Raw genomic sequence first — 27,975 nt, forward strand, 5'->3', positions numbered from 1 at the left:
CAGGTTAAGGACTCTTGAGTTTCTTTTACAGGTGGAATATTTGGGTGAATCAGTGAGCTGGGCAGTGTGAAGCCCTTGCCCGTCGCGTGTCTGTTTGCCCTTCCTGGGCTCTGCTCCGTACCGAAGGTCACTCATTTCCCAGGTTCCCTTGCCCGCTGGCTTTGGTGCGTCTGCCCTAGGGGAGGCACTGACAGAAGACTCAAGGAGGAGGGAAGAGGCCAGGTTTTCCTCCCCAGACATGCCTCCTCTGTGGCCTCCGTTGTTGCTGGGGAGAGCCTGCCCCCATGGTGCCCGTTCTGCTGGGCAGCTCCAGCATGCTCTGACTCCCATCAGAGGGCCCCTGGCCTTGGGCTCTGGTGACCCTGCTGTTGGTGATTTCCAGCATGCCTCACCGTCCTCTGTTCGGCCTCTTGGCCCTTCCATCCTGGGGGAAAGAATCCCTGCATTCTGTTATTTTGGCTAAAATAACTAGAGAGATTTTTGCTTTCCTGACCACATTTTGAGTGATGCAAAACCAGAACGTACTTAATTGATTTGAGATTGTTATCTAAGAATACAAGTTTCATCGGTCAGAATGACTCTGAGACTGCTCATTTCTTTTCGTTCGTGAAAGGGGAGTTCACTGGTTTATCACTAGTCTTGATAAAACCCCGGACAGACTTGACTTCTGTTGCTTGGGCTGAGACCTCTTTGTTCCTTCTAGTCTGTTTGTTTTCCAAAGCCAAGAAGCAAACAAATCAAAGAGGACTTGACTGAGAACTTATGAAACAGGAACTGTTTTGGATTCTCCTAGTTCTGAGGACTAGAAGGTGTATGAACCGTGACCCTTACAATCCCATTACTTTGTCACCGTCACGAGGTGGCACATAATAAATATGCAGGAATTAATGTATGTCTAACTGGGGGTCCAGAGTATGTGGGAACTTAGGGGAGGCAGATACTCGTAAGTACAGTGGACAAAGCCTTCCACCCTCCCGCACGGCAGCACGCCGCTTCTCCAAAGAAGGGACTTTCTCTGCTTCCCATTATCTAATTAGATTCCACTGTCTCCTTAGGTCTAGAAGAAGGAGGCCATCCATGCCTTGAAAATAACTCCCTCCTTCTAGTTAGAGGGTGGTGATTAGTGTAATCTGGTAGTCATAATTGGTTCCCTGAGGCAACACCCAACGTGGAGAGCGACTGACTTGCTGCCCTACTTGATTTCCTGGGGTGGCTGCGGACAGCATCACAGGGCATTTTGTTAACACTAGGGATTGCTGGGAGGTGTAGATGAGGCGCGCTTGTGAAGGCAGGCATAGCGCCTGGTGCGTCGTACACACGCGGTAATTTCTGGCTGTTCCTGGATTTCTCTCATCATTTCAATTCACTTCATGAGCATGTACTTCTCGTTAAGCCTTTGACATGCGTTATCTCATCTTATCCCCGCAGAAACTCTACGGAGTGGGAAACAGGAAAATCCTCGTTTCACAGAGAAAAGAACCAGGGCTGGGTGTGTGTGTGTGTGAAAGGGGGTGAGCGGATTGTTCAAGGTTATAAAGCTGCTGGGACATGGAGCCGAAACTTGAGCCTGGCCTGTTTGATTCTTAACATTTTCTGAACTGTACTGTCTGAATGGCCACATTACAGACAAGTCATTGAAAAATACATTTTTTAAAAAATCACTTTAAAGATTTATTTGAGAGCGAGAAAGAGAAGAGGGGCAGAGGGAGAGTATCGCTAAGCAGACTCCCCACTGAGTGCAGAGGCCGATGTGGGGCTCAATTTCATGACCCTATGATCATGACGTGAGCTGAAATCCAGAGTCGGATGCTGAACGAAGCCACCAGGTGCCCCCAAAAATACATTTTGAAAAGTAACATACAATCAGTAGGCACTGAGGAAGTACTGGCTGCAAATTTAGCATGATGGTTAAAAAAGTTACGACTTTCAGATGGGTTCCCTCCATCAGCAATGATTCTTGAGGACTCTTGGCGCTTAAAGCTCTCTGTAGGAGAAGGAAGCAGTAAGCCACATGATCCCAGTAAACAGCAACTGAGCCCGTCTCACAAGACAGGGAATGGAACATGAGCGTTAATGTGACACTGGCTGAATACACCGGGACGAGGGAGAGAAGAGAGAGGAGCCTCCCATTGGCAGTTCTTGCACCTCTGTACCTGGTTCAGGAGACAGGGTTTGGGGTCTAACAGACACCCGGTTTCACCTCTTTCTGCAGCATGGCCCGCAGTGAGCGCCGTCCTGTGAGCTGCAGTATTCTCAGGCTACAAAAAGGGGCTAATGAGGGTGAGCTCACAGAAGTGTCCGCTTGTCTCTGACATGCAAGTTCGTTAAATCAGTTCAGTTCTTAAATATGTTCTTGTATAAGGTGATGTCAGGACACGGGAACAGCCCCCAACAAACACAAACAGCCCTGGGGCTTTGGGATTCAGCCTGGTAGGTTTCATACCAGGTTCGCTCCCCCACCCGCCAGTGAGGCTTCAGTTATCTGGCAAATGCACAAAAGAAAATAAGTTGCATGTAGCTGCCACCATGAAATACCCAGAAAGTCACCTTGGAGGAAAACCAGCACTTCCAAGAAAAAACAGAGACACCCGAGTTCAAAAAAGGGAAGCTTTGTGATCAGCCAGTTGCCCCTCCTGAAGGTCTAGATGGGCTCTGTGATTGTTTGGTGAATTGACAGTTCCTGTATTACTAAATCAGAATCCCCGAGATGCCTCCAAGTGGTAGGGTTGATGGGGACAGAGGAAAGAGGGCAGCCAGCCCACACTGGGTGGAGGGTGGAGTTGCTGGGAGTGGGAGCCCGTGCTCCCTGGGGTGGGACGTTCCACAGGCAAGCTGAGGGTGCAGCACCCAGGGCTCGGCTCTCCCATCCACGGGGTCCGATAGGCCATCTGCCTGCTGGTCTCCGGACATCTGGAGTGACAGTGGACGTGAGGCCCTGCAGCTAACAGCTTCCTATCTCATCTTTCTACCATTGACCAAAGTTCAGATCAGGATATTCTTTGCTTTATGAAATAATATTCCAGAATATATATTCTAAGACATCCAATCTGTTGAACATGCAAAATCTGAGGCCTTATGGTGTGTTAGATGTGTGAAACCCTTTTTGAAGTGGTTTGTGCATTTTATTCCAGACAGCCTTTTCCCTCAGTCCTATGTGATGTAATGGAATTACTTTGGCAAGACAGTCCCATGATAGAAATGGAACGTGGTGTGATGCAATGACCTTTTATGAGTTGTGAGAGATAAGAGAAGGGAGGGGCAAAGTGGCAATTTCTGGGTTGACCCGAGGGCCTGATTCTGAGGTGGTCACACCTCTAGAGCCTGCCAACATTCACAGGTGGTAACACAGACCCTTGTTAGTGATGGGTGGTCTGGGATTCTGCTACAAGTTAAAGAGTATAGAGAAGCCAAAAGATCAAGTCTTAGAAATAATGCAAAAAAGCATCTTAGAAATAATGCAAAAGTCTTAGAAATAATGCAAAAAAATGCAAAAAATGCTAATGCAAAATAATGCAAGTTTTAGAAATAATGCAAAAAACATGCAAAAATCAGGTTAGAGTCTGGAGTGCTCTAACATCCAAACATCCCTATTTGAGTGTCATCATACTATGTGACCTGTGATGTCCTCAACCTTTAGGTTCCTCACGTGGACCTCATGCATCACTGTGGTTGGTTCTGCCAGCTGCGAACGTGCTTCACAAATGCGTGGGTAGCAACTTGTACTTTGATTTATACTCTGATCACACGGTTACATTGACAGTTCATCCTGCATCCTGAAGCAAGAGAGTCTGCTCTCGAACTGTGGTTCTTCACAACCACTGTGTTTGTAGAGAGGCAAACTCCGCGGTTCCACTGGCAGCAGGGCTCATTTGAGGGTTAGAGAACTCAAGTTTTATTTTTCCTGTTGTCTGTTAAATCTGGAAAGCTCTGACTAGGTTTTCAGACACAAGTGAATTATGTGCTGGAAGAAGGCATGCTGGACACTGCATACTGAATTATATTTTACTGTATCCCTGATGGTAAGATCCTGCCAGATGGTATTTTACAAAATTTGTTGGTTAATTGCTGCAGTGTTGACAAGCCCGACCTTCTGGAAGTGTGTCAGCTAGACCTGGAGGGCACTGAGGTTTGTGTCAGGCTCCTGCATCAGCAGGGGCCATGGTGCCTGAGTGCTCGTGCATCCGTGTCTTGTGATGCTGGAAATATTTTATGATGTGCACCTTGCATAATCAGGAACTTTAGACAGGTGTAGAAATGGTCTGTGTCTGGAGCATCTGGAGGCTGATCATCTTGGGAAATGCAGCAGAACACGTGTCCAAGGGAAGCTCTGGCATCCCCTGAGGGGGCCATGCTTCCTAGTCTCTCGCTCTCTCTTCTTTGTTTTCACTCTCTATATTTATTCTCTCCCATTCCTTACCTTTCTTTCCTCTTCCTTTTCTCCTCTCTGCTCTCTTTCCACCTCTGCTGTTCTCATCCTGGGGATCTTGACGGGTCTGCTTGATGGGGCTTATTGGCCTTGTCCTTCGACTCATCTTCATGGGTTTTCCCGGCTCTTCTTGTCTCTGGTCTGCAGCCTCCCGTCCCAGATGGGCGGATGTGTTCTTCACGAGGAGCAACACGTGTGGGTTTTCGGTGACTGCTCTGGATGCTAGTTTATCTGGCCATGCAAAGGGCGCTTACCCAGGAGCAGCAGACTTTTCAGTCCTCATTAGCTGTCCCACAAACCCAGAAGGCGGGCAGCTTTCACCAGTGAGCTCTGCTAAGCTTTTGTCTCAGTTGTGGACATGTTCTTCCTCTCCCAACAAAGGCCATTGTCTCTGTGATTCTAGATCGAGGAAACTCGTCAGAACATCGACAAGATCTCAGAGCACGTGGAAGAGGCTAAGAAACTCTACAGTATCATCCTGTCTGCACCGATTCCTGAGCCAAGTGAGTGTTTCCTTAGAGCTGAGTCATCCAGCGACGGCCCTTGGCACTGGGACTGAGCCAGTCTTGCTCCTGTGAGCAGCAGGGAGTGTGTGCGCCGCCTCACACTGTGGACACACTGGCTGCTCTCCGTTCCCCTTTCCCTGCCTGAGCTCACACCCCCAGCGTGGCCAGCACTTGTCTTCATGGTCCTGCGGAATCCACGTGGCTCTGCTCTGCTCTGCTCCCATCCAGCCTCTCTCATGCCTGCAGTGACGCTGACTGCTCCTCACGCCCCCCATCTCCCACCCTTGGCAGTACCTTTGCGTGTGCTGTTTCTCCACCTGAAATGCTTTTCCCTGTCCCCAACCAGATCCTGCCAGATCAGGGCCACCTTTTTTCCATGAAGTGTCCTCCCATTTGTTGCTGCCACCTCGGCAAACTTTCACATTTTTAGAGTGAATTTTAGGTTCCTTAAGGACAAGGAATGAGCCAGACAGTATTATTTTGCTCTGAATTGATCAGTGGCTCCCTAGCACCTGAAGGTTAAAGCTGGAACATTTCAGAGGAGCATGTTGGAATTGTCTTGGTCACATGCCTGCCGTCCTCTGGACCTTTTCCTCCTGCTACCTCCGCACGTCTCCCTTACTTTAGCCAGATTGAACTTGGGCTGTTCCCCAAATAGTTCTTGTCTCATGTCTTCTACATGTTGTCCCTTCTCCCAGACACTCTGCTCTTCTCCTCCTTTCCTGCCTGGTTAATACTCCTGCCTTCATCAAGACGCGGTCTTACCGTCATCTGTCTTTAGAAGCGTTTCCAGATCCCTCCAGGCTGTGCTACAAGCCTCTTCATCACCGTCCTGTGCACACCTTGACCAGAACTCACACCTTACTCCACTCTGCACATGAGAACAACAGATTGATTCATCCCTTGTCCCTTAGTAGGCCCTGAGCCCCTGGAGCCAGGATCTCTGTCTTTTCTCTGAAGGCTTGGTGTCTAGCTCAGGTCCAAGCTTGTAGCAGGGGCTGAAACATGGTTTCTGAATGAATAGTCCTGGCCAGTGCTTACTTTGCTCCATAGATCCTAGAACAGCATTGTGCACGTGGTAGGTATGTCATAAATATTTGCCTGAATCCCATGAAACTCTCTCTTACCTTTGAGTTGAAGCCATCGTGGTAAACCAGATGATTTTCTCATAATTTAATTTTGTGTGCTGGAGAGTACTTGGGAAAGCTTTTTTTAAAAATTCAACTTAATTAAAGTTAGTTAACATGTAGTATATTGTGAGGCTCCGGTGGAGGTCAGTGATCATTGGTTGCATATAATACCAGTGCTCATTACATCAAGGGCCTTCCTTCCCTCCCCTCCAGCAACCCTCAGTTTGTTCCCTAGAGTCAAGAGTCTCTTCTGGTTTGCCTCTTTCTCTGTTTTTATCTTTCTTTTCCTTCCCTTCCCCTCCCCTATGCTCATCTGTTTTGTTTCTTTAATTCCACATATGAGTAAAATCACATGGTATTTGTCATTCTCTGACTCACTTATTTTGCTTAGGATAATACTGTTTAGATCCATCCATATTGTTGCAAATGGCAAGATTTCATTTTTTTTGATTCAAGTAATATTCCATTGTGTGCGTGTGTGTGTGTGTGTGTGCACGCACGCACATGAACGCACGCGCACCCCACATCTTTATCCATTCATCCGTCAGTGGACATCTGTGCTCGTTCCATATTTTGGCTGTTGTGGACATTGCTGCCATAAGCATTGGGAAAGTTTGTTAAAAGACAGCCTGTAGGGCTCCAGCTGTGGGGGTTTTAATTCTGTAGGTCTGGGACCAGGGTGCCTGGAAAAGTGCCTTTTAAGTGAGCTGTCTGTGATGCCTGGGAGCATCCCAGGATAAATACTGCTGGGGGTGGGAGCCTGAGAAAGCTCCCACCTCCCTTTGATTAGTGAGGCTCACAAAGCAATTAGTCTTACTGATTCTGCTTGCCTTTGTTTACCCAGAAACCAAGGATGACCTAGAGCAGCTCACGACCGAGATCAAGAAAAGGGCCAACAACGTCCGGAACAAACTGAAGAGTACGAAGGGAGCAAAGGGAACAGGCCAGGCCAACACGACCCCCTCACATCCACGGGGCCCAGCACCACCCCCTCACATCCATGGGGCCCAGCACCAGCCCCTCACATCTGTGGACCCAGCTTTTCGGGACCAAAACACATCCAGATGATACACTCGTCCCATCTTTCTTTGCGGTTTGGGCACTGCCCCTGAAAGTTTGCCTGTCCTGGAAGCAGGACGGCAGTCGAGAGAGTGCAGAACTGAAGTGTGCTGCCGGCTGCTGAGTTGTTACGTGACTTGGTGCTTTAACTTAGCCCCTTGACTTTTCTCTTACTCGTCCCATTTCCCAGCGTCTGCATCCCTGTGGGCAGAAATGCTGGAGCTGTCTAGATGCAGAACATGTTATTATTCAGTGTGCAGTCATTTCTTGGAGGGCCAGGTCTCCACCGCTTCAGTTTAGACCTTTGTTCAGTGAGACCCCGGTCACAGATGGGGTACCCCTGGGGCCAGAAAGGTCCCTTTCTTCCAGCTGCACTTTTGCCCCGTTGTTTTGGGAATGCAGGCTGTTGGTCAGGGAGTGGAGGCAGCACTTAGCATTTCTTCCCCCCAAATGAATCACAGTCCCTGTTTTCTTGGGCAGAGGGGGAGGTGGCTAGGGGCAGCTTCCAGTAGTAGCTGGGAGAGTGTGCAGAGCCCTGTGTGCTCTTATCCACTGCCCGCGGGGTGGGGGAGGTGCTTCCTTCCTCCGTTCTGCATACGAGCGGACAGGAACACTAAGGTGACATGGCCTTCCCAGAGTCACACAGCTATCGAGTGGCAGGGCAAGGATTTGAGCCTGAGCCTCCTGCTGACAGAGACTCTTGCTGTTAGCTGGGCCATGGTACAGTCAGACAAGACCTGGTCCAGTAATGGGTGTGGGACGTGAGGCCTGTGGCTCCCTGGTGAGCTGGTGTGTCGGGATGGTGGATGCCTGTTGTGTCTACATCTGCGGGCTGGGTGTGAGAGGGGGTGCGGGAGCCTTGCACTGAGCTATGCGTCTTGGAGGAGAGCAGCGATGATGTTGCCAGAGTAAGCTTGCTGTGCTCCGCAGGTATGGAGAGGCACATTGAGGAAGATGAGGTCCGGTCGTCCGCAGACCTTCGGATTCGGAAATCCCAGGTAAGATGTTCCCTGATCATTTCATCCAGTCTTAACTTTGTTGTTGTTGTCATTCTTAGCTGTGGAGCCTCCCCCCCCACCCCAAGTACAGTTCTTGTTTGGACTCATTTGGAAGAACTGGTAAAGGATTGCTGCCCAGGCTGAAGCAGGAGAGGGGCCAGAGGCCAGGCCTTGTGGCCACTCTGCTACCCGGGCTTCTCTAAGGAGGCCCTTAGAGAACTTCTGAGGGTCCCCCTGGGCACAGCTGCAGAATTATTCACCTCCTGAGGGCATGGAGGTTTTCTCTCTGAAGATTATGGTCATTAGTTGTCCAGTTTGGAGTTAGGCTCTCTGGTGGTGATCAAAGATATGATCCGTGTCCTCAGAGAACTGTCAGTCATGTTCAAGTGGCATGAGGAAGCTGTCACGTAGGACCCAACAGAGCGGTGGGAAGACTCAGTGACGTGCACAGTGCTCTCAGCATTCACAGAGCTCGGGCAGAGTTGGGGGCGGTCAGAGGGGGCTGGGCCTTGGGTGGGCAAGAGTGGCAACGTGGCTCAGGGGTAGAGAGGTTCCTTTAAGAGGAGCGTGGGGACAGGAGTGGTGGTTATGTTAGTAGCAGTTGTGGTAGTGATGTGGGTGGGGCAGGGGTGAGGGGCAGGCATGGAGAGAACAGCCTGTCTGGAGAGAAAAGTTAGTTGTGGGCTTGTGGCTGTTGAGGTTTGGTTTTATTTATTTATTTATTTTTTTATTTGATAGACAGAGATGACAAGTAGGCAGAGAAGCAGGCAGAGAGAGAGGGGGAAGCAGGCTTCCTGCTGAGCAGGGAGCCCGATGCAGGGCTTGATTCCAAGACCCTGAGTTCATGACCTGAGCCTAAGGCAGAGGCTTAATCCCCTGAGCCATCCAGGTGCCCCGTGGCTGTTCAGTTTTTATCAAGAACTTAGTGCTGTATTTCAGAGATCTCTGAATACCTGTCCGGGGAACCAGATAGCCTGTGTCCATTTCCTTCAGCTTGTATTCTGTTAGGAGACAGTCTGGGAGCCTCCCGAAAGTGGGACCAGAGTGTGGGAGGGCTGAGAGGCAGGTGTCTCTCGCTGGGCGTCTGCAGTGACTTTGGTTTGAATGTGCGTGCTGCAAATACTGGTGATTTTGCAAGGGTGAAGCCAGTAGGCCTTGATGTGGAGAGGTGGGCAAGGAGTAGAAATCATGGTGAAGACTGGAACACAGGCACAGGGGGCTGTTGAGCGAATGCATTGCGTTATAGGCAGGGGAAGATAGGGAGGTCAGGTTGGGTAAGAACTCAAGAATTTTGGCACGTTTTGGATTTGGAAGGGAGTCTGGCAGCTTTAGAAAGCAAGCCAAAGGTTGTGCCAGAAAAAGGCAGCTAGTCGTGTGGATGCAGGGCTCTCCTTTGGCCTCAGGATTACCACGTGAGGTCAGCAGACAGATACTGGGCACATGCCTTGGAAAGGTCAGCAGACTCTCCTGATGGTGTGAAGTTAGGAAAGCGGAACGCTGAGTCTCATACCTGGTCTTCCCTTCCAAGTGCAACGCTGCCACAGACTGGGCCGTGTGGGGCGAGGGGCGCGGGCTCTCTGACATTGAGGGCTCCCCGGCCTTCCGCTCCCGGGGGCTCACTGCATTCGGATGGTTCCCACAGCACTCCGTCCTGTCCCGGAAGTTTGTGGAGGTGATGACCAGATACAACGAGGCTCAGGTGGACTTCCGCGAACGCAGTAAAGGGCGAATCCAGCGGCAGCTCGAAATCAGTACGTGTGTGAAGTTTGGCGCACGCCCCTGTGCCTTTCCCTGCCCTGGGCTGTCTGTCCCAAGTCGGGAGAACTGGGAGAGCGAGTGGCAGCCCCCCGCTTGGCCTTCTGCCTGCATTCGCACCCGAGCCCAGGAGAGGCCTTCGGTCACTGGCGTGTCTGATGCCCGTCGTGGCTGAGGGTGGCGCGATGCTTGTGGGCCCCGGTTGTTTGGTTCCTGGGGGCGCCAGCATTTCCTCACACGGAGGGGAGGCGCCTGCTGACAGTTGTTGTCCTGGGGACCTGTGACGTCTTTTTGTTGTGTCTTTGACAGCAGAGAACATTTATGAGATGATAGTATGGCGCAGGGTGCTGTGAGGAACGTGACAGATGTGACGGACATGACATGACATTCAGGGACTCGGGGCACTGCAGGGTGCCAAGGGCTCTAAGTGGAGGAAGTGTGTGAAGCAGCACGTGGTCAGAGACACGCGAGTGTGTCTGGGAGTGCTGCCCCTGTGCAGCCTGGGAAGAGGGAGCCCTTGGGAAGAGCAGTGTGGGGTTCGGTGGAGGAGGGCGGGCTCGCCTGGGAACTGGCTCCCGATCCTCCGAGGCACAGTGCATGGGCCGGTCAGCTCTCTGAGCAGGAAGGGATGTGGTCAGACTCGTGCTTCAGGAAGTAACTGCGTGTCATGCTAAGGGTGCACTGGATTAGGGGAGAAATCAGAAGGAAGCAAGACGCATCGGGGGCTCTCAGGGGTGTGTTATAAAGGCCACTGTCTTTAGAGTGAAGTTACCGTGTTCCCACATGGTAAAAGTTCCAGAGACTTTTTTTTTTTTTTTAAGATTTTATTTGTTTGAGAGAAGCAGAGATAGTAACAGAGAGCATGAGTAAGCACAGGCTGGGAGAGGGAGAAGCAGACTCTTCGCTGAGCAGGGGGCTCAGGATGTGGGGCTCGAGCCCAGGGCCCTGGGATCATGACCCGAGTTGATAGCCAGTGCTTAACTGACTGAGCCACCCAGGCACCCTTTTCAGGGAACTTTGAATTGGTGTGCTTTGATCTTGTATTTGATGCTCTGCTTCTTTCGTTATAAAGCTGGCAAAAAGACCACAGATGAGGAGCTGGAGGAGATGCTGGAGAGTGGGAACCCTGCCATCTTCACTTCTGGGGTGAGTGTCCAGGAGCTGGGATGCAAGTCCCTGTCGTGGAGACTGGAGGCTGCTGTGGAGCTGTGTGTGGTTGGTGAGGGCAGGGCTGCAGGTGCAGGGAGGCAGGGAGGCAGCGGGCTTGGCTGGAGTGTGGGTGGGGGCTGTGGCAGGGGTGCTGGCTCATGGTCTTTGTGTGGCCTGTTGTAGATCATCGACTCTCAGATTTCCAAGCAAGCCCTCAGTGAGATCGAAGGGCGGCACAAGGACATCGTGAGGCTGGAGAGCAGCATCAAGGAGCTTCATGACATGTTTATGGACATCGCCATGCTGGTGGAGAATCAGGTAACCGGCCGTGGGCACCACCCTGGGCAGAGGGAGGAAAGCTCAGGTCCTGCTGAGAAGGGCGCACTCCTGAGAAGGGTGGACTGGAGAGTCAGGTGAGGTGCGGTGGGGGAATCTTCGGGAATCTTAGGGGGTAACAGGATCCCAGTGTCCTGGAAAGGAACGCCCTCCCGCGTCTGTCTCAGCCTCGTCCTCTTGCCCGCTTCGTCGGCCTCACTTCTGCCTACTGTGGGGTTCGATGCGCTTGGTCAAGTATTGCCTCCTTCTGTCTTAGCACCTCTTGTGCCTTTTTACCTGGGGATGTGGGTTCTTTTTTTTTTTTTTTTTTTTAAGATTTTATTTATTTATTTGACAGAGAGAAATCACAAGTAGACGGAGAGGTAGGCAGAGAGAGAGAGAGGGAAGCAGGCTCCCTGCTGAGCAGAGAGCCCGATGAGGGACTCGATCCCAGGACCCTGAGATCATGACCTGAGCCGAAGGCAGTGGCTTAACCCACTGAGCCACCCAGGCACCCTGGGATGTGGGTTCATAATGGGGTTGCCTTAAAGCGGCCTCCTGATGGGAACTATTTCATGGGTGACACCAAAGACAGGATCATTTCCCCAGTTCATAGTGAAAAGTTAGCTTTCCCAGAGGCTTTAATTTTTTCCCCATTTTTGTTTTATCTTCTGTGTGTTTTCCCCAAAATTTTGGCACTTTTTGCTAAGGAACAAGAGCAGATAACAAAAGGGAGGGAGGAACAGTAGAATAATATTTATGGGAACTCTCGGAACACCCATGGTTTGACAGCTTATTTTGTTCCTGGGCTGCTCGCTCAAGGCCGTGCGTCCCTGTCACCTGTACGCGGTGCTGGCTCCACATGGTCAGGCGGCCACTGGTCCTTAAGATGCAGTCAGAGATGCCTTGGTGTCCATGTGTGGCACCGTTACCATGAACCCCCTGGCCGCTCTGCCGCCTGGGAAGGACTGACAACTGCTCCTTGTGGAGGGGCTGCAAAACCTAACTGGAGCCTGAGCACCGCTTGGCTAGTTTCTGACAGCTGTCCCCTGCTCAGGGCCCGGCTGCCTTTCCTCTGTCCCCTTCTGGCCTTTCGGACCATTCCTTAAGTGCCCTCTTCCCTGCTCTTCTTTTTTTCTCTCCTCGCGGCCTTGCTGAGGACTTGGTTTGAGAGTCAAGTGTTGGTAAGTGCCTTTCTCTGTTTACAGAGTGTCGTCAAGCAACGGGTTGGGTCGAGGCAGGTCTTGGTAGGGGAGGGGTGTTCCCATCCTAAGATGCTCAGAGTTAATTGGAGTGACCAGACTTTTGTGTCAGGAAGTAATCGCTGGGAGATGGTTGGGAACCTCACCAAGAGACTGTTGTCTCTTAATAACTTCATAGATATAAGATGTAACCAGATAGCTTAGGTAAACCCCGTGCCTGTCACTTAGGGGCTTGGGAGTATCTCTTGGAGAAAGCGAATGTTCCCAACCATGGGTGTTTATAGCTCCCGTTTGCTAGCACTGTTCCGAAGCACAAGTCCACACACTTGCCTCAGGCCAATGAACTTGGTTCAGGTCTGCACGACCAGGAAGAGGCCAGCATCCCAGTTATGCCCTAAGATACTCTTATTTTGGTTTCTCTCCTCATATGCTTAATTAAAAACAGAGCAGTGGTGGTGGGATCAGTCTTAGAAAACGTATTTACCAGGCATCTTGACAGTGTGCTCCAAGTGTCCCCTGCAGTGCCTGTCCCCAGAGAAGTGGTACTGAGGGTTGCTTGTGTGAGTGACCACGACCAAGGACTGGGGGGCCATAGGTAATCCCATGGAAGATGGAACGTGTGCCCCACAAAGGACTTCCCCATGCTCCTCTTTGCACTGGGGATTATATCAGAAAGCCCTGTCCCCAGTGAGCTCTGACTGTCCTGGGGCAGGTTTATGGGGTGTAACTTGTGTCTGTCCTTTGCAGGGTGAGATGCTAGATAACATAGAGCTGAATGTCATGCACACAGTGGACCATGTGGAGAAGGCACGGGAAGAAACTAAAAGAGCTGTGAAGTACCAGGGTCAGGCCCGGAAGGTGAGGCTCTCCAGCTGCCTTCAGAGAAGAGAGTCCATTCTGCTTGCTCTCTCTCGCTCTTTCTCTCTTCCCTCTGCCTGTCTCCTTTTCTGCTGCCACCACCTCTTGCATCCGGGCAAAGGGAGCCATGATTGACCGTATCGAGAACAACATGGACCAGTCAGTAGGCTTTGTGGAGCGGGCCGTGGCGGATACCAAAAAGGCTGTCAAGTATCAGAGTGAAGCTCGGAGGGTGAGCGCCTCAGTCTCCACGGGTCCGGCTTGCTCCTCCTCTCTCTGGTCCTTCCCACCCGTGTCCTTAAGCCCATGCTTTTTCTCTCTGTCCCGGCTTCATCCCAACACCCGTGTCAGCCTTTCCCAGAGAGTAGCTCCTTCCTTCCCTGGCGTGCCTTGCATGGATCTGGCTCACATGTTCTCTACCCAGGAACCCACACTTGAAGGCAGTTCTGCAGCGTGGATGCGTTGCCCAGTGTCATTGCTAGTCTTCTCCTGCACAGAGCTCATGATCCTTTCAGATGTCACACTTGACTCCTCTGTTCTTCAGAAACCTGTTCACTCTCCTCCACTCCATTAACCAGGCCCAGCCCTCTTTTCTCTGCTGTGAACCCCATGCTGTGCTGATCTCCGTGCAACATGACCTCCTATGTTACGGAACACCTGTTATTCCTACTTACAGGTGAAACAGTTGAGGGTCAGAAGTTCCGTAATTGGCTTCATGGTACCGAGTAGTATAGGAGTGGGATTCCGGTTCAGGTTCCAGTCACGCGCTTTCCACTGTACCAGCATTATTTACCCTCTTCCGCTGCCCCTGTTGCTTGAGGACTTCGAAGCTTCTCTGCCCACTGGGGTAGCCAGCTCTGGTGGCTTGCACTTTTTAGACTGTTCTTTTCTGACTACTTCTCCTGGGCTCTGATACTTTCGTTCTTCAGTTCTTTTTCTTCTGCTTCACCCATTGCTTGTGCAGGGATTCAAGGAGTTGGGAAGTTATTTTACCTGATGAATCCAGGCTGGCTCACAACCGGACCACAGTCCCGCTTTCTGTTCCCTAGTCCCTGGACTGGGTCTGATGGGTGGGCGTGTGCTTTAGGGGAGAGACAGAAGTTTGAAATTAGAGCTATTTGAAAATATACACTTCTTTTTGAACAGGAAAAATTGGTCCCTTGATACCATGGCCGGTTGTTGCTAAGAGATCCTGTGATGGTGGTTTTTTAAATCTGTGCATGCACACAAGACTGAAGTGTGAGCTAAGAGTCAACAGAAGCTCCGTATTTCCATTTGCTGGCCTTGCGAGCCAGGAAGTCACTTAAGATATGTAAAATATCCTAGTAGAATGTCTTAATGTAGAGCTATAGTCTTTTTTGGGTTGATAAGAGTCTTTCAGTGTGGAGGTGAGAGGGGTTGGGTTTTGGATGAATTGTTATTTGGTTGTTTCTAATGATGGTTTGTTTTGTTTCTCTTATCCTCTCCAGAAATTGATAATTATCATTGTGGTAGTAGTGGTGTTGCTGGGCATTTTAGCATTGATTATTGGACTTTCCGTTGGGCTGAAGTAATGGTGGCCCGAGTGGCTGCTGCACTGAAATGTAAGTAAATGGAAGGTTCTTGGGGATTCTGGATTGGCTTTCTCTTGAGAAATTGGCCTGGGGTTTCGCATGGCAGTGCTCTTCTTTTGTGATTGTCCTTGGATTCACAGAGCTCTCTCGGACTTTCCATCGCCTGTGCCTTCTTTCATCTCCTTAAAATACTCCTCTGGGCTTCTAGCCCTGGAGAAACTTCTCTTCTGGGCCAGGCTCCCATTGGTTCCTCTCCTGGGGACTCTGTCCCAGCCCTTTTTCTAACACCATGTTTTGCCACCTTTCCTAACACACCTGAGCACCACATTTTTGCTCCTTTTACTTGGGAAGCATGCTCCTAATTGGGAACAATCTGTGTCCTGGGTCTGGGGTTCATCTTCTGAATTCTTGCTGACTTTGATGGATGTTGGGCTTTGCTTTCCATATCCTTTTTAGTGTCAAGAAAGCTCTGGGTTGGGGTGTGGGGTGGTGCGGTTTTGTTTGTGGCTGATGGGTTGGATCTTGAATGATAAAGCAGTTAACATTTTTGAGTGTTGAGTCATGCCAGACCATGTACTGAATACCTCATACACACGTCCTTGAATCCCCACAACACCTTCTGGAGGTAGGTACTGTTGTTTACCGTATTTTACAGACAAAGACACTCAGGCTTATAAAGAGATCTTAAGTCAAAGGACAAGTTTGAACACACAGCTGATGGGGGGTTCAGGAGAGTTCTTTCTTACGTCTTAGCTTCTCTTTGTGAAATCAGGTAGCCATTTATCATTGTCCACAAAGTCTAGAGAACCTTGGAGGAGAGCGAGTTTAAAATTTAGGTTATCGATTTCTTTAAAATCTGGTGAAAAGAATAGAGCTGACCACTGAATCAGGGCTTCATGGGCATAGCAGCGTGATGGGAATGACCTAATTGGCCCTGTTAACACACTTGTAACTTCCTAAATATTACTTTTCTGGATAAAGTATAGGATGTAATGTTAACAAAAACTTATAAAACAGAAACCGTAAACAGAATTTTTAATATTATTGTTGAAGACCTTGTGGCATGCTCACACACTCACACATGGTCCACAGACTTCAGAATATATCAGTGGTTTTAGACCCGGTCCAAAAATCCTGTGTGTCATTCCACATCACTAAAATCTCTTGGTGAATCTAATTTCCAATGCAAGATTGTGAGTATACTCTGAATTATTTAATACTTCCCCAAAGTTGGAGTTTTGCGATTACAATGTTACTATAACGAATGGTGTGACTAATCTATATTTTTCTCATTTTTATTTTCTCTTTATTATGAAATTAGAGAATTAGGATTGCTGAGGTAATAGATACAAATGTCTTCAGTACTCGTCACATTACTTCCACGTTGGTGCCCAGACCTGATCCTTCTTTTCATTTTTTGTTTCTGTGTGCCTCTTCCTTCTTCCTGCTCCTATGAGCCAGAGGGTCTCAAAGTCAGATAATTATAGCACTGAACAACAATTTCTTCTTGAGAATGTAAATGAATCCCTTTTTTAAATGAGGAGACTAATGAATGTGTTGTTTTTATTTTTTTTTTTAAAGATTTTATTTATTTATTTGACAGAGAGAGACCACAAGTAGGCAGAGAGGTGGGCACAGAGAGAGAGAGGAGGAAGCAGGCTCCCTGCTGAGCAGAGAGCCCGATGCGGGACTCGATCCCAGGACCCTGAGATCATGACCTGAGCCGAAGGCAGCGGCCTAACCCACTGAGCCACCCAGGCGCCCCAAATGTGTTGTTTTTAGTTGACTTACCTGATGTCCAAGAAGCTGCCTCTCGCTGAGCAGTGTTGAATTTACTGTAGTGTGTTCCATGTCCATGAAGTCACGACTGGTTGCTCCTTTTAGGTCTGGACCCACCCATCCCTCCCATGTGGCCTGAGGACGAGGTCTCTGAACAGGAGGGAAGACAGCCTACCTTTGACTCCCTAGTTGTGTGCCAGGTACTATTCTAAGACAGTAACATGGTCCCTGTTTTCAGATGGGAAACTCTGAAGCTCAGTGAAGTCAAGAAACTTGTCCAGGCTTACCCAGCCATTTAAGAGGAGCAGCCATGATGACCTCTGAATTTCTCTTTTTTCTTTTCACGGTGTAAGAGAAGTGTGGAGCAGAGGAGTAATGGAGCAGAAGATTCCAGTTCTGCAGCTTGTATTTGAAAAGTGCTGATGAGGACCCTGTAGAGAGAACAGGTGTTTTTGTACAGTGACTGCCTCCCACTGATGTGACAGCCTGTGTGGAAGGATTACAAGAAGTCCAGGGACTTTTTTTCCCCCTCTCATAATACAGCTTTTTGTTTCTGTCACAGCAGGATATTTAGTTCCGGATCCCATATCCCGTCCTGTCTTGGGTTTGTCTGTAGGATTTCTCAGGTTTAGTGTTGACTTCTCTATCACTTTCCTTTTTTGCGGTGACGTCTGATCTTCTGTCTCCACCTTCTAGGTTTGTGACTAAGTGTTAATGTTGCTCTCCACCATCATTCTGTGCACTGATCAGCAACTCCTTCCTGTGCCTCTCTTAGAACCCGATTTCACTCCAGCCTGGTGTGGCCACCCTTGTCTTCAGATGGGAACGGAGTTTGAATGGCTTTCCTGAGAGAGAGTGGGACCTGTTCCTTTGTTTCCTTGTAACCGTCCTTGGACCTGACCCAGCAAACAACTTAGCCCCGGAGGAAGCTAATCTGCCTGATGTAACCCTGAGTTCTCAGAACCTTCTCCTGCCCCACCAACTCTGAAGTACCTTCTCTCCCGGACAGTTTGAACCAACCCAGCTTTTCTTTGTTCCCTCTGAATGTGTCAAAGTAAGCCTTGCGCCTTGGAAATCCGATTCCAAACCTTCCCAGGGTGCTGTATTTTCTACCTCATGGAGTATTCTTCTCCCAGAAATTGCAACGTATTTTTTAAGGGGTATCTTTAACAACACAAAGGGATTCTTCCAAGTGTGGTGACAGTAAGGCTCAGCTCGAGCCTTGTACTTGGCAGGGTCTTGGTCCTCATAGTTTGTTGTCCCTATGTCTTGAAAATATGTGGAACTGGCAGATGTCACTTTGGTCTTAGCAGCTGACTTGTTTGAAGTTCAATCTTAAATTAAGCTCTTGGTATGTTCAGCTTCATGGCCAACTTCAGTCTTTATGTTGTGTTCTCTCATGTTTACTCAAGGAGGCACCAGGATAATACGGTTGTCTGACGTTATCATTTGTAAAGGCTGAAGGTATGAGATATTTGTTTGCCTCTCTGAGTCTTGGAAACCGGCTGTTCTCCTTTGGAGCAATGCTTTGTGAAGCCACTGCCTTGAGGCCAGAAATAACCAGGCACTTAAAATTGGGCCAGGGACAAGGTGCTTGAGTCTGAGGCTCTGGAAATGCTTAGATTGGTGCGAGTGTTCAGTCACTCATTTCATATGTTCCAGATGTACTTTTATAATCGTGTGTGAGACGTACATATATATTTGCCTGTCTCTCTCAGGAAGTAGGAAACTAGAAATGGAGAATATTATAACATCAAAAAACAAAAACAAAAACCTTGGGCTGAGCTAAAAATTAGGTAAGACATTTGCTTATTTGCAAATGAATCACAGCAGAAATAGGATCTTCCTGTGTCATTGAGAAACCTTGTTTTCTGGATGAGTGCTGGGAGGATCATAGATCTCTGGGGTTAGGACTACACTGATCCCACTAAGTTTTTCTGCTTAGCTATGACAAGTTTTGGCACCTCTCCTTGCTGCTGCATAGGTGAGGCTTGTCCTGGGAGTATCCCACAGCAATCTTAGATCATTCCTGGGGCCTTTAGGATGATCCTGTCTCCAGGGCTGAGTCAGCTGGGGGAGACCGGGGACTACTGAGTAGCTGGTATTGCTACCAGGTAAATGAGCTTGACAGGTTCTTTGTCTCCTCCCTCCCCAATTCTTATCATGGAGGAAGCAACAGCCAGGAAATGATTTCAAGTGTAGTGACTATGGTGACCCAGTGGTGAGCCCCTTAGATTCCCTGCCAGTCTCCCTGATGTATAATTGAACTTCGACACTCTAGGATAGAGTGAGCACCTAATCCAGGCACTGCCCTGGGCTTCCTTTGCAAAGGCTATGTACTCCGTCATTGCTCAGCACTCCGACAGAGCCAAAGGGATGCGCTCTTCCCATGGCTATGAAGTCAGACAGTGGACTGGCTCCAGCAACGAGGGAAGACAAGCTCTTAACCATAGGCCTTTGCTGAGCCCTGGGGCTTAGTTTGGAATACAATAAGTGAAGGTTTTTTTTGTCATTTGTGTTTTTTAAATGTAAACTTGATTATTTTATTGATAATTTAAAAATAAATGACTTTATATTGATCGTGAAACAGTTCTTGCTCTATTTCCCTACAAAATAGTGGTTGGGTGCCACCATGTGGTGGTTTTTGTTTAGGTTTTGGAAACAAGGGTTAACAGTGCTTTTTATCCATGTGCCAGACTGCATGGATCAAAAGTTCTAATTTTTGAAAATGTGTTAACTCTCAAGAATATGGTTTAACTATATTTGAGTTTCAGGTTTAAGGTGGTCTCCCTAAGAATTCAGTTGACTCATCAGGAGTATCTGTCTCTAGGAGGAGATGGGGTAGCTCTGGTGTGGTGGGAACCAGAAAGCAGAACAACATACTGAACATCCTCAGAGACTGCTGTTGATCTCATTTTGAATCTCTTGCCTGAAAGCATCGCTTCTAGTAACATCCTGGGTTCTTGAAGCCAGATCCATCACCCTTTCCCTTCACGTCTTCCTCCGTGTCTGGATCCACTTTCGCCTTCCTTCCCCTGCAACTCTGCGCAGTGATGCTGCTTCTCACATGCTTTTTCTTTCCTTGTCTGGATGAGCAGAAGAAGATCATGATCATGATCTGCTGTATTATCCTTGCGATCATCTTAGCTTCTACCATTGGGGGCATATTTGCCTGAAAAAGGTGAGCCATTTGTGGGGAGATGATTTTTTTCTTTCACTTACTTGAAACTCTTACATGCTTATTAAAAGCACTTGTCGCTGGTTCCCCAGATTTGGGAGGGAACAGGTATTAGACTAGAAAAAGGCTGGAGAGAACTATGAAAAAAGGTTTCATAGAGAAGTACGGATGAATAACGAGTTGGCCATAGATGGGGAGGCAGGGGGCAGTCTGCTCTGTTTAGAATGATTTGTAGAAGGATGTTGACTTCCAGCAGCAAAATTTGGGTGGTGGTGTCTGGGAATGGCTAAAGGAGAAAGAATTAGTTCTTGCACTGGAAGCACCCCTCTCTAGTAGGAGAGAGCCAGCCAGTAACCCCAGAGTAAATTAATGTCCTCTCTTTGAGGGTTAGGACCGTTAGTGCAGACTTGCCGAGTAGACTCTTTGCCCCTGCAGAGGAAGCATTTGGTGATCCTGGATCCAAACCTCCTGTTGTATAACCTGTGATTTTCTTCCCCTTCCATTACCCCTTGTAGTCCTCACCGATGGAGCCTCGGCCGGCACTTTTAATCCTCCTTCCACTTTCTGTGGTGCCATCACTTCTCCACTGCAGATTCCTCAACAGCTACTCCTTTCCACTGTGAAACCTATGACATAGGGTCTCCATCAACCACCTCTTAAAAGTTATGCAAAGGTAGACTTAGGACAGTGCGGGATTGGGGGGGGGGGCAGGGCTGAAGGAACACGAGCTGGTTAGGAAGGTGGTGTCAAGGAGAGGCTGAGGGGTAGAGAACACGTGCTTGTTGGGGAAATAAAACAGAGCCAGGCAGGTATTGGAGCACACCCAGCTCATCAGCATTTAATTTTCTCTGACCAGTACCAGGCCTGTTACATCTGGTCTTCAGGTTCTTCTAGGTCTCACCTTCGACCAACGCTCCATCTACTTCCTTCTTCAGGGTCTGATAGTCTAAAGTGAAGATGGTCTAACCACAGGTGCCACGCATGTCTTGCTCACAGCTGCGTCCCCAGTCCTTAGTACAGTGCTTGCCACTTACAGATGTTCAAGGATGGGTTGACTTAATTAGCTGTAATTAAGCTCTGATTTCTGCTCACGGTTGAGTCTGTGGGTTTTACTTTGAAACCTTTTAAGGCATCAGTGGTAAGTGGGTTTGTTAGTATGAGAGGCTGTGTGCAAATACCTGTGAAGGGGCTGATTCACTTATGCAAATATATGACAGGCTTCCCACTACTGTGACATGGTCTTTTTTTATGAATGGCGATGGGAGTTGACAGTCTCTCACTCTCAAAGACTGCTGGTCCCAGGATTGTGGCTCCCAAACAAAAGAAACAGGTTTATACCATGACTGAACTCCCAACAAGCATCAGGACCATGCTCTATGAACTGTAACAGAGAGGAGAGGTCAGGTCAGAAAAGTGACAGGCAGCTACCACTTGCATCGTTTCTTACATGGTTCATGTTGCTAGGTGAAACTGAATTTTCTTGGCCAGCAGTGTGCCTAAAACTATCCTGAACAATGGCCCCAATTCAAAGTTCAGATGTGTTCTAATGCAATTTAGTAATTATATTACAAGAGCTTCACTACAAATACATTAACCACTACCATGTGCAACTCTTGAGGACCATGTAACTGTTTAGATATAATTGCACTTTTGAAAGATTACTTTCTTTGCCACACGTCTTTTTTAAGAAAGCGGAATTTTAAAAAAAAAGCTGACGTTTCAAGTCAGTGTGCTCTTTCTACCCATTTTCAAAAGCAAATGGTGTACGATTTCTATCCATTTGTATTTCTTTCAGTTTGAATAGGGGATAGAAAACTGCTGGGTAGTTCTGGAAGAGATGAATCTTGTTACAGACCAGACAGGAAGGTGGAGCCATGGGGATTTGAGATACATGGGGCCTTTATCCATCCAACAGTAACTAGTTGAGTGCTGTGCGGCACCGCACTGTCCTAGAACCTGTGGGGCCACAAAGGTAGAGCCAAATACATGCCCTCCTCGGAGTTTCAGACCTAAGAAAGGCCAACTTCAACTTTTATCACTTACTTGTGTTAAAAGGCAAGGGTATGTTCCTTATCATATTGTCCAACATTCCCCTTTGTCTTCTAAAATTGAGAGATGGGTAGTTGGGCATGAATAAATATCTGTTGAATTAATGTACGGACTGGTGTGTTTTTGCTTTCCAAAAACATCTGTAACTAGTAAAGACAGCAACTAGCTCCTGTGCTATAAAAGGTGGTACAGAATTCTCCCAGTGTCCAAAAGTAGTGTTCCTAAAACTGAAACAATGTACAGTGAAAAATTACCATTTCGTGAAAGCAAAAATCTTCAGATTTCTTTCAGCTTGAGGAAAACAGGTACCAATGTAGCTCTTTGGTAAAAGTGAAGTGATGTGAAGCAGACTTGGACAGCAAGGAAACCCAGGCAGATGTTAAATCCAACTTATACAGAGATGGGAGATGGAGGCATTTGTTTCAGCCCTGAAGATATACATCTTACAGCTGGGGAGAACTGGACCCACTAACAATCAGTGAAGCTGGCTCGGTAATCATTTAAGGATTAGGAGTGACCAATGAGAAGTTACATCCAATAAAATATATTTATTTTATATAAATATAATGCACTTAAAAAAATCAATGGATATTCTATAATTTTTCACAAATCATTTACTCGTACTGTTCCTGGGTTAGATTATCAGTGCCACCCACAGACTCTTAAAGGCAGGCTGAGGGGAATAAAAATGTAGATTTTCTTTTGGTACCTTTTGTATATTTGTGTCTCCCATTCTCACTATACACGTTCAGGCATATAGAACTTTCCCCAGTACCGCCCCTTCTGGGTTAAGTCATACGGGCTCAGGACTTTGCGTATCCCAAGCATGTTGGCAGTGGCTATGCGCTCAAAGGTCCAGGGGTTTTGGTTGTTCTGTTCCCGTTCCTCTTGATCTTTCCGCATCTTCTCTAGAGTCTCCCGGCTCACGGCCTTTGCTGGGAAGGGCAACTTGTGGGCAACCTGGTCCAGGAAACCTTGTACCTCTTTGAATTCACAACGCCCACCCACTTCTACTATGAGACGGCCAGCCTTCACGGGAGTCACGTAGTGATCAATGGCACCTTTGCCTCCCCCCATGCGCTGTCCCATACCCTTGCGGGTGATGGGCTTGAAAGGGGCTGGTACTCTCCATAAAGCAAACATGTTCTTGGGGTCCATAGAGCGGTTGATCGTCAGGCGCATCATTTCAAAATGGCCCCAGTGGAGGTAACCACCACCCAGTGCCTAAAAGTGGATGAAAGAATTAGAAATACGTGGGGACTTAGTTATCTTGCATGTGCTCTTTCACAGTAACTGTGGCTTCAATAATTTACAAAAAAATAAAAAGTTCTGGTAAGGACCATGGAGAAAAGCCTAGGGTACAGAAGTAAATGAAAACAAGGTGGACCCATTTCAATGGATAACCAGGGAAGGCCTCTTTGAGGAGCTGGTATTTATTTACTTAAAAGATTTTGTTTATCAGAGAGAAGTGGGGCACACAGCACAAGCAAGGGGAGCAGGGACATGATCCCAGGATCCTGGGATCATGACCTAAGCCAAATGCAGATACTTAACCAATGAGTCACTCAGGCATCCCGAGGAGGTGATATAAAGCTGAGACCAGGATGGCAGGAACCAGCCAAGGGAAAACAAGTTAAAGGAAGAGGAATGGCTTGGTGAGTGTGAGCAGAAGGCAGAATGGCTGGAAGAGAGTGAAGGACAGGGTATGGGCTTGGGCCTGTGAGAAGCAGTCCAGGGCTGATCAGCAGGTGGCGGGAAGGACTGTAAACTATTGCTCTGGCATCCCGATAGGAAATCAGTCCTAGTCCACACCCATTTGTGCAGCTACTGACATCAAGTCTCCATGGAAGCCACTCTAGGAAGGAATCGTGTCCTGCATCTTAAGTCATGGATAGTTTTATTTTCACCAGAAGCCTGTGAGGATTTCATAGTCTGATTATAGGGGCCAATTTGGTAGCCTGCCTTCTCCTGTTTTTGTATTATTTTCACTTGACATGAAAAAGAAATTCAATTGTTCACTGGGTAGTGCACATCAGTTTAAAGAACAAATGGTGGCCATTCCAATAAAACCCACGAAGGACGAGAATTAACTCTAAGAGCATGAGATTTTGCTAATCCCTGGCTTCCATCATGCAGCTGCTTGACACTGAACTCACTTACCAAGATTGCAAAACTGCCTTCTGTGAACTCAGTAGCTTCAGTAGAAGGTCCCCGGATGTCCCTCAAGTTCTTAGGTTCTCTTCTCACTTTTGGCACAAGTGGTACCCTTTCAATAAATCGAAGCTTGGGCTTTTCAGGAATGGAAACATCTAAAAAGGAGCACAGACAGCCAAGAATAAATAAAACCACACATCTCCAAGGATCCAATTTCTTCCTACAAAGATTTATATTAATCAAGTGGAAGTCTTTTTAAGAGTTACCACTGAAAAAAATAATTTCAAAAGTATATTAGGTTTTTCCTGTGGCTGCTTTTTTATTGACACTCGAATCTTTTGATTATGACAAGTATTAATGGAGAGGTTCTGAACCTTTGAAGATAACGAAGTTTCAACTTTCAAAGGAAATGCACTCTACATAACACTAGAAAAGAGACCATCTGGGAAGGTACAGAGATTGAGACTGTCACAGATAACACTGGCTAACTTTTTTTTTTTTTATGTTTACTAAGTTATGTGCGGTATCTCATTTAATCTTTTTAAAAAAAAATTATTATTATTATTTTTAAAGATTTTATTTATTTGACCGAGAGGGATCACAAGTAGGCAGAGAGGCAAACAGAGAGAGAGGAGGAAGCAGGCTCCCTGCCGAGCAGAGAGCCCGATGCGGGACTCCATCCCAGGATGCTGAGATCATGACCTGAGCCAAAGGCAGAGGCTTAACCCACTAAGCCACCCAGGTGCCCCTTAAAGATTATTTTTTGACAGCAAGAGACATAGCAAGCAAGGTAACAAGCAGGGGGAGTGGGAGAGGGAGAAGCAGGCTCCTTCCTGAAGAGGGAGCCTGATGTGGGCCCAATCCCAGGACCCTGAGATCATGACCCGAGCCAAAGGCATATGCTTAACAACTAAGACACCCAGGCACCCCTCATATAATCTTTAAAACCGCTTTAGAGTCTTGGTAATTTTTTAGGCCTTCCCTTTTTAAAATTTTGAACTTTGAAGTTTGGCACACATAATCAGAAGGGCGCCTGGGTGGCTCAGTGGGTTGGGCCACTGCCTTCAGCTCAGGTCATGATCTCAGGGTCCTGGGATTGAGTCCCGCATCAGGCTCTCTGCTCAGCGGGGAGCCTGCCTCCTCCTCTCTCTCTCTGCCTGCCGCTCTGCCTACTTGTAATCTCTGTCAAATAAATAAATAAAATCTTAAAAAAATGTACAGGTCAGTGAATTATTAGAAAGTGAATGCATAAACACATCCACATTAACAGTCACCCTGCTCAAGAAACTGAACTTGAGGCAAGTACTTTTTTTTTTTTTAAGATTTTTAATTTATTAGACAGAGATCACAAGTAGGCAGAGAGGCAGGCAGAGAGAGAGAAAGGAGGAAGCAGGTACCCCGCTGAGCGGAGAGCCCAATATGGGGCTCGATCCCAGGACCGTGGGACCATGACCTGAGCCAAAGGCAGAGGCTTTAACCCACTGAGCCACCCAGGAGCCCCTATTTTTTTTTTTTTTTTTTAAATTTATTTGACAGAGAGAGATCACAAGTAGGCAGAGAGGCAGGCAGAGAGGGAGAGGCAGGCTCCCCGCTGAGCAGAGAGCCGGATTCAGAGCTCGGTCACAGAACCCTGGCTGGGATCATGACCTGAGCTGAAGGCAGAGGCTTAACCCACTGAGACACCCAGGTGCCCCTAGGCAAGTACTATTTTAAATCTCCATTTTATAAAAGAGGAACCTGAGACCTAGAGACATTTTATAATCTGGTCTAGGCCATCCAGTGAAAACAGCAAAGCCAGATGGATTTTTTTTTTTTTTTTCTTAAATACTGCACAGCATCTCTGGATGTTAATTGGGGTGGTGGAAAGAATACTACACTGTACATGAAAATACTTAAGTTCTGCTCTGCCAGATTGTTAGGAAACCTAGATCCTAGGAATCTTTGATCTATGCTCTATTTCTACAGGGGCTTTTCATGCTGGCACCTGTGCATTTCCTACAATGTGCAGCAGCTTGCTGTGTTGAGAGTGGATGGATTGAAATGCAGGCTGGACATGGTACATCTTTTTCATAGCAGACATTCTGACAAGTTGGGGGAAAAAATTATTAACTTGAAAGGCACTTAAAACATGTCTCTGGGGGCGGGGTGCCTAGGTGGCTCAGTGGGTTAAAGCCTCTGCCTTTGGCTCAGGTCATGATCTCAGGGTCCTGGGATGGAGCCCCACATCGGGCTCTCTGCTCCACGGGGAGCCTGCTTCCTCCTCCTCTCTCTCTCTTGCCTGTCTCTCTGCCTACTTGTGATCTGTCTGTCGAATAAAAATAAAAATCTTTTAAAAAAACCAACAACCTGTCTATGGTAAAACAGGCACAGCTTTATCATGGAGTCAAATATAAAACAAGGGCCTTCAAGGAAATACCAAATTGGCTAATATGGACGTAGAAACTGCCACCGGCTCTCCTCCAGTTTTTTTCTCTTTTTTAAAAAAATATTTTAATTTATTTGAGAGAGCATGTACAAGTAGGCAGAGAGGCAGGCAGAAGGAGAGGGAGAAGTAGGCTCCCTGCTGAGCAGGGAACCAGAAGTGCGACTGGATCCCAGGACGGTGAGATTATGACCTGAGCAGAAGACAACTGCTTAACCAAGTGAGCCACCCAGGCAGCTCTCTCCTCCACTTTCTATAAGCAGCTACAGAGAAATTTAGTGATGCTGTCCCCTCCAAATCCACAAGAACTTCTGGAGCATACAGTAGTTTCATAATTATGTGTAGAAGATAAAATCCTCAGAGCTCAAGGACACTTTCATATTTTTTTTTCCAATTGTTTTTCTTTTTTTAAGATTTCCAATACAGTAAAGACATGATAAATTATATTTACAAAATTGTGGTTTACCTTAACGTTTGTATTTAACAAGTTAATGCTTTCCCCATAGTTCTATGACTGCATAGTGTAGCATCCTTTAGGGAGAACGTCAGAAGTTCTAATTTGATGGCAATATGCGCTGGCTGGGGACGAGGGGTGCGCTGGGGGGAACCGCCCCACACAGTACCACAGGGGAGGTACCCCATTACACAGTCGCGCCGCAACAGCACCTGTTCTATCCCGACCGTTTACACCACTTCCTGGCACACCGCATGCCCTCTAGGGGTGTTCACTGAGCGAGTGAATGGAGGAGGGAACGCAGGACCCGCCTTCATTCTCGCCTCCCCTCTTGGGGTCCCATCAGAGAAGACAAACCCGAAAGGGACGCAAGCTCACCCTCAAAAGTCGGCACCGGGAGCAGCGTCTTGAGGCCAGCGCTGGCGGGCGGGACGGCCCAAGAATCTACAAAAGCAAATCATATAAAGATCCGGAAGCGACAAGACCCGGGCCTGCTCCGACCCAGACCCAAGTCAGTCCTGACGCAGGGCCCCGAGGGTCGGCCGTGGGGTTCCGCTACATGCGCTCACAGGCCCAGCACCAATTCCCACCCCCGCCCCCCGGAAGCCAGCAGGGGTCTCCGAACGTTGACCCCCGCAGGTGGCCGTGGCCCCCCGGCACGAGTCCCCACGGCGGGGACAGCGCGGCCCCTACTCAGCTTCTCAGCTCTGGGGCAGCGGTCGGCGGAGCCGGTTAGGCGCCGCACGGGGGTGGGGAGGTCTTCTGAGGGACCGAGGGCCTCCTGACCTGACACCCGCGCTCGCAGGAGCGGCGCCCCAGCACGAGCCAGCAGCCGCCACATGGCCACGCGGGGTCCACCGCCGCGGGCCTCCCACCGCGAACGCAGGGACTCCCTGGACCTGGCCGGGCCGGAAGTTGCTTTCGCAACGGTCCGTTCCCCTAGAGATCCCGGCGGAAGCAGAGGAAACCGGGCCGCCTCGCTCGGGTT

At 48.3% G+C, this 27,975-nt stretch overlaps 2 protein-coding genes across 8 annotated transcripts in view; one reads left to right on the forward strand and one right to left on the reverse strand.

Moving 5' to 3' along the window:
- STX3 (syntaxin 3) overlaps positions 1-22,061 on the forward strand; it is a 42,432-nt gene extending 20,371 nt beyond the window's left edge. Inside the window, exons 3-11 of one of the 7 annotated variants that reach the window (XM_082747778.1) lie at positions 4,830-4,929; positions 6,907-6,981; positions 8,052-8,119; positions 9,762-9,870; positions 10,947-11,020; positions 11,207-11,341; positions 13,288-13,398; positions 14,868-14,981; positions 17,506-19,317. In XM_082747778.1, coding sequence (XP_082603904.1) covers positions 4,830-4,929; positions 6,907-6,981; positions 8,052-8,119; positions 9,762-9,870; positions 10,947-11,020; positions 11,207-11,341; positions 13,288-13,398; positions 14,868-14,951 — 756 coding nt within the window. In that variant the 3' untranslated portion in view covers positions 14,952-14,981; positions 17,506-19,317. Of the gene's footprint in view, positions 1-4,829; positions 4,930-6,906; positions 6,982-8,051; positions 8,120-9,761; positions 9,871-10,946; positions 11,021-11,206; positions 11,342-13,287; positions 13,399-13,519; positions 14,847-14,867; positions 14,982-17,426; positions 19,318-19,828 lie in introns of those variants that run through there. The other 6 variants (XM_082747781.1, XM_082747779.1, XM_082747780.1 and 3 more) reach the window with 6 other exon arrangements.
- A 492-nt stretch (positions 22,062-22,553) lies between these two features.
- Positions 22,554-27,941, reverse strand: MRPL16 (mitochondrial ribosomal protein L16). The gene is made up of 4 exons (XM_082747965.1): positions 27,774-27,941; positions 27,366-27,431; positions 24,118-24,266; positions 22,554-23,181 (listed from the first exon to the last, which is right to left on the reverse strand). Exons 1-4 carry the CDS (start codon positions 27,826-27,828, stop codon positions 22,696-22,698), a joined length of 756 nt encoding a protein of 251 aa, XP_082604091.1. The 5' UTR covers positions 27,829-27,941; the 3' UTR covers positions 22,554-22,695.
- Positions 27,942-27,975: the final 34 nt, after the last annotated feature.

Source organism: Mustela nivalis (genome assembly GCF_964662115.1).
Source record: "Mustela nivalis genome assembly, chromosome: 9".
Lineage (NCBI taxonomy): Eukaryota > Metazoa > Chordata > Mammalia > Carnivora > Mustelidae > Mustela > Mustela nivalis.